The 5,103-nt window shown below is 38.0% G+C and overlaps 1 protein-coding gene across 1 annotated transcript; it reads right to left on the minus strand.

Annotated features, from left to right (window-relative positions):
* Nucleotides 1-1,024: 1,024 nt before the first annotated feature.
* On the minus strand, nt 1,025-5,103 carry LOC107864105 (3-oxoacyl-[acyl-carrier-protein] synthase I, chloroplastic). Its single transcript, XM_016710378.2, has 8 exons — nt 4,590-5,103; nt 3,158-3,516; nt 2,630-3,061; nt 2,339-2,512; nt 2,149-2,262; nt 1,711-1,812; nt 1,540-1,606; nt 1,025-1,402 (listed from the first exon to the last, which is right to left on the minus strand). Exons 1-8 carry the CDS (start codon nt 4,738-4,740, stop codon nt 1,335-1,337), a joined length of 1,467 nt encoding a protein of 488 aa, XP_016565864.2. The 5' UTR covers nt 4,741-5,103; the 3' UTR covers nt 1,025-1,334.

The following is a 5,103-nucleotide window of genomic DNA, read 5'->3' on the forward strand; positions in this document are numbered from 1 at the left end:
TTGTTTCTTTTCATATTTATGACCATGTTTCCGAATTATTGTGTTTCTTCCGCATTACTTTAATCATATGAATTAGGTGCATGATTACCAGACAGATAGGGGTGTTTCGGGCCTCCATGGTTCGAAATGCTCGTCACTGCCAGGCCCTGGTTCGGGTCGTGACAATAGGAAGGTGTGGAGGATGCGGATTAGGATATAGGGTTAGGGGGTGGGAGTGCGTCGGTAATAGTAGGGGAGTGTTCTTTATTTGTATCTGTAGTTTCTTGTTCGTGGTGTTGAGTGTTGTCTATGATTTCAGATTTATAGTTTTAGTATTATCCTGTGGCTCTAATATTATCTTGTGGCTAGCGTTGTTAGTTTATATACGTTTATGTTTTGTGCTTGTTATACTGTTATTGGTTCTAAGTCGGGGATCTATCGGAAACAGTCTCTCTACTTCACCTGAGATAGTGGTATGGACTGCATACACTCTACCCTCCCCAAACCCCATTAGGTGGGAATACAGTAGGTATGTTGTTGTTGTAGGTGAGTGAGAGTAAAAGAGGGAGATGCCATTGGGTGTTCAGTTCGGATCTGGCTGGGTTGGGACTTGGGAGGTAATGAGTTGGGTAGTGGGTTTCAAATTAAGGTGAATTCATTATTTGGGGTAAAATAAATAAAAATGGGTAAATGGCTAGGATCGCGACACATTGCGCGCCGTTAGTGAGAAGGATATATATGTCCCAAATCATTAACAACAGAGGTATATTTGTACCCAAAATATGACCGAAGGTATATATGTACCATTTATCAAAATTCGTGCGTATATTTATACCTTTTCCATACTTTTAATATAATGTACTATGTACATAGAAGTATTTGAAGATTTTAAGTTGAATGTTCAGATTCTTTCATTTCGAGCATGGATGCTTAGAAGATGACACTACAGGATCGAAGTGAGTTAATTAATGTGCCACATATCACATTTTACTTGGCTGAGTTTCTGACAAATCTTTGAAAACTTGTTGCATAATTAATTCAAGAATGATAATAATTGAGAATTTTATTGATAAGGATATAATTTTTCACAAGCTGTAACAATTCCTTTCATCAATCTGACACATGCTGTGGTGGAAAAACAATATCTATAAGATTTGAAACTATAAAAAATTGAGACAAATGAGGCTTGCTCGACTAGTTGAGCTCCTCCACCATCGACCTTTAGGTTGAGGGTTCGAGTCACGTGGTAGAGTAGGTAGGAAAACTAGGGTGGGGTGGGGAGAAAGAACCTATAAAACTTGAGAAAAGGGGCAACATTATAAATGCTGTATCTTCAAGAAATTATGAGCTTTTGTTCAAGGTTTGTAGGGTGCAAAAACAACCACTGAGTTATGCCCTCCGAATCCGAACGAGTTGGAGATACCTGCAAATTAAGAAGAAGAAAAAGGATTACATGAGGCTATTATGAAAATGTTTCTTGCTCGGACTCTCTAAAAATGTCGGTGTGTCGTGCTAGCTAACAGTTGAGTGAGAATTGTGTATTAGGATAAACAGACATACCGACGTTCACTTCATGTTGCTTCTTCACATTTGGAACGGTGTCAATTGTAACCTGAGGTTCTAAGTCCTACACATGAAAAAAAGAGAAAAATAAATCTTGTGATGATTAAAGAACAGTCGGGATATAAGATAATCGGAGCGCGTTAAAAAAGAGGAGTCAGTGAGTAGTACATGTTGATTGATGGTTGGATGAAGCCATCCTGTTGTGATCGCCTTGATTGTTGCAATGGCTTCAAGTCCACCAGCAGCCCCGAGCCCATGACCAATCATCGACTAATAAGTAACAGCAACAAATGTAACTTGCTTTAGTAGTTAAGTAACCATTGCCATTCAAATATTCGGATCAAATGAGCTTCACTTAACAACAGAGTAAACGTTTTAAACCAGCTAACGATAGTGGATCGGTTTTGTAATGCTGATAATTCAGCAGGTTGCAACTGTTCGATTTAAAAGAACAGATTTGTTTCTTTTCCTTAAGAGACGCGAGGGTCAATGGACACATTTTCATTCTAGCTTAAAATGAATTTCAAGTGTATTGGTAGATAAGACTAGCATCTGTATGGTAGTTATTTATTTAGTCATCGTAAGCAAAATAACGGTTGTGTTCACCTTTGTCCCGTTCATTTTGATTTCCGAGGTATCCTTGAAGACCTTCTTGATGGCATTGACCTCAGCCAAATCTCCAGCAAGAGTAGATGTTGCATGAGCATTTATATAGTTCACCTATTCGGAGTTAATTCAATGATATATGTATATCAGAATCCAAATAGGTATGACATTTTCTGTCAGGAAATGTTACCTCTTCTGGGGAAACTCCCGCATCTACCAAACTCTTAACCATGCAAGACGAGACTCCAAGTCCATCAGCACGAGGATCGGTCATGTGATGAGCATCACACGTGACAGCACCTCCCAAGTATTCCGCTATGATAGGAGAACCTCTTTTCAAGGCATGCTCCAAACTTTCCATCACCTGTTCGTGTGGAAATAGCATAATCAAGTCAATATAGTAATACCAACCGATGATTTTTCAACAAACGTGACTTAGATAAGAGGCGGAGGAAAAGAATAAGTAGTTGAATAACTATACCAGGACTCCGGAGCCTTCACCGATGACAAATCCATCACGATTCTTGTCCCATGGCCTTGAAGCCTTTTCATATTCATCATTTCTTTGAGACAAGGCTCGACAAGCTATGAAACCACCAACACCAATAGCCGAAATAAAAGCTTCCGTTCCACCTGCTACCATAATATCAGCTTCGCCCCTTCTAATGTGATTTGCAGCTGCATAAAAGCAGTAATTGGCAGTTGCACAAGCCGTTGAAATAGAGTAACAAGGTCCCATTAGTCCAGTGTTTATAGCCAACAATGCTGATCCCATGTTAGTGATTGTGTAAGGCACGAAAAATGGACTGATTTTCTTGTATCCCCTTTGCACCAAGGCTTCCACCGCATCGGTGAAAACTTTTGAACCCCCCATGCCGGACCCAACCAAGACACCGATCCTCGTTTTATCCATCTGCAACACACAAATTCAAGAAACTTTCCTCACATTTACGCTTTTGATCATTTACAACTCAAAATTTGTACTACCAGTACCAATTAATAAACTCACAGTATCAAGAACTTGTTGGCCAAGGTTAGCATCTTCGAGGGCCCTTTTTCCAGCAACAAGACAGTACTTCCAGCAGTCATCTAAATGACGATCATTCTTTCCGTCTATGTAGCCTTCAGAGGAGAAATCACGAATCTGTCCCGCGAACCTAACTGCGTAACTTGAGGCATCAAATCTGTCTATTAAAGTGATTCCACTCTGTCCCTCGAGAAGTTTGTTGTAAAATTTATCGATATCACTTCCAAAGACTGAAACAAGGCCCATTCCAGTTATGACAATCCTTTTTTTCGGGTCTGTAGCTCTCTTAGGAGCTGAGACAGCCGGAGAGGCCATGGCCCTGACTCTTCCACATTTTACAGCTATTTTGAAATATTTCAGTAGATTAGAATCCTTCGCGATAAAATCAAAGAACATGGAAACAAACCAAAGTTTGCCACAATGTATATATGCTCATGATAAAATGGGAAAACTAAAAGTAAGAAGCACAACACACTATGATAATAAGAAAAATGCAACATCAACACAATATTTGAAGAGTCATTGAACTAATGAAACATTTTGATAACATAAGATTAAACTTAGTAAGACAAACATTCAGAAGATATCATCAAACTCCAATATTCATAATCCAAAAAAAGAAGGGGGCAGGCCGGTGCACGAAGCATCTAGTGCTCACGCAGGGTTGGGGGAAGAGCCTCACTCCTAGGGGTATGACGTAAGCATGCTGTCTTGACGCAAACATCACTGGCTGATTCCACAACTAGTCCATGTGATCTACAGTTCACACGGAGACAACTTCCCCCAGTGTATTCAGAAACATTATTAACAAAAACAAAAAACAACACACTCAGTGTGATCTCACAAACCTTAATTTTACCTTGTGTGAGGTGGAGAGGCTATTTCCGATAGACAAACATCAAAGACATCAAATTTCACAAGTGTGATTGGAGAGGAGGGCCAGTGTACGAAGATCTCACCCCTATGGTACTACTTTGTGAGAGGTATAGAGGCTATTTCCGATAGGCAAACATCAAAGACATTAAATTTCACACAAGTGGGATTTCAAGAGGATCAATGTACGAAGATCTCACCCCTATGGTCCTACTTTGTGAGAGGTACAGAGGCTATTTCCGATAGGAAAACATCAAAGTATCAAATTCCCACATTTTCTCCAGAGTGTTAGGCTATTATCACACTACTCTTTTTATACCTTATGACACAATGTCAAATCAAAATATCTTGTCCTACAAACAAATACTAGATTTTGTGGGCTCAACATACATATGCAAAATTAAAATGTATCTACTACACTAACATGACACTCATTCCAAACTTATTAACTTCAAATTCTAAATACGTTTCTATCTACTCAATTGTCATAAAAAGAAATACGTACTACAAAAAATTATCAAGAGGATCATCACAATAATACCTTTTGGCTTATAAGCAACAGAGCTTGCTGGCATTTGTACAGTTTCAATAGCTTTAGGTTCATTATACTGTAAATTAAATCCTCCATTGATTCTTGATTCTTTCTTCTTCAGTATCAAACTAGAATAACAACTACTAGTAATACTACTCATCTTCTCAAACACAGGAAACTATTTTTGCTCAATTAAAAAGCTAGGCCTTTTTGTTAGGCCACTTTGTATCTTGTTGGTAATATATAGGTAAATAGAAAGACAGGTCATAGACTAATAGCATGGTGTACCAACTTTTTAAAATCACCTTATTTTGAAAAGTTTTTTTGGGTAAGAAACAGTTTATGTTTGTCTAATAAATTTTAAAATCACTTCTCAAAAGTACTTTTTGAAAAGATGTTTAACGAAAAATTATTTTTTTAGCTTATGAAAAAACGTTTTTTCAACTCACTAAAAACACTTTTCTTTTAGAAGCTTGGCTTAAAGCTTTATTTTAAAAAAAAAAAAAAAAAAAAAAAAAACAAG

The sequence above is a fragment of the Capsicum annuum genome, chromosome 1 (assembly GCF_002878395.1).
Source record: "Capsicum annuum cultivar UCD-10X-F1 chromosome 1, UCD10Xv1.1, whole genome shotgun sequence".
NCBI classification, from domain to species: domain Eukaryota; kingdom Viridiplantae; phylum Streptophyta; class Magnoliopsida; order Solanales; family Solanaceae; genus Capsicum; species Capsicum annuum.

What these genes read in the sequence shown, in the direction of transcription:
- LOC107864105 (XM_016710378.2), bottom strand. Translation starts at nt 4,740, where the DNA reads ATGAGTAGTATTACTAGTAGTTGTTATTCTAGTTTGATACTGAAGAAG. An exon ending in TGTTGCTTATAAGCCAAAAG is followed by an intron (nt 3,517 to 4,589) that starts GTATTATTGTGA and finishes ATTTCAAAATAG; the next exon opens with CTGTAAAATGTGGAAGAGTC. An exon ending in ATCCAACCATCAATCAACAT is followed by an intron (nt 1,607 to 1,710) that starts GTACTACTCACT and finishes TTTCATGTGTAG; the next exon opens with GACTTAGAACCTCAGGTTAC.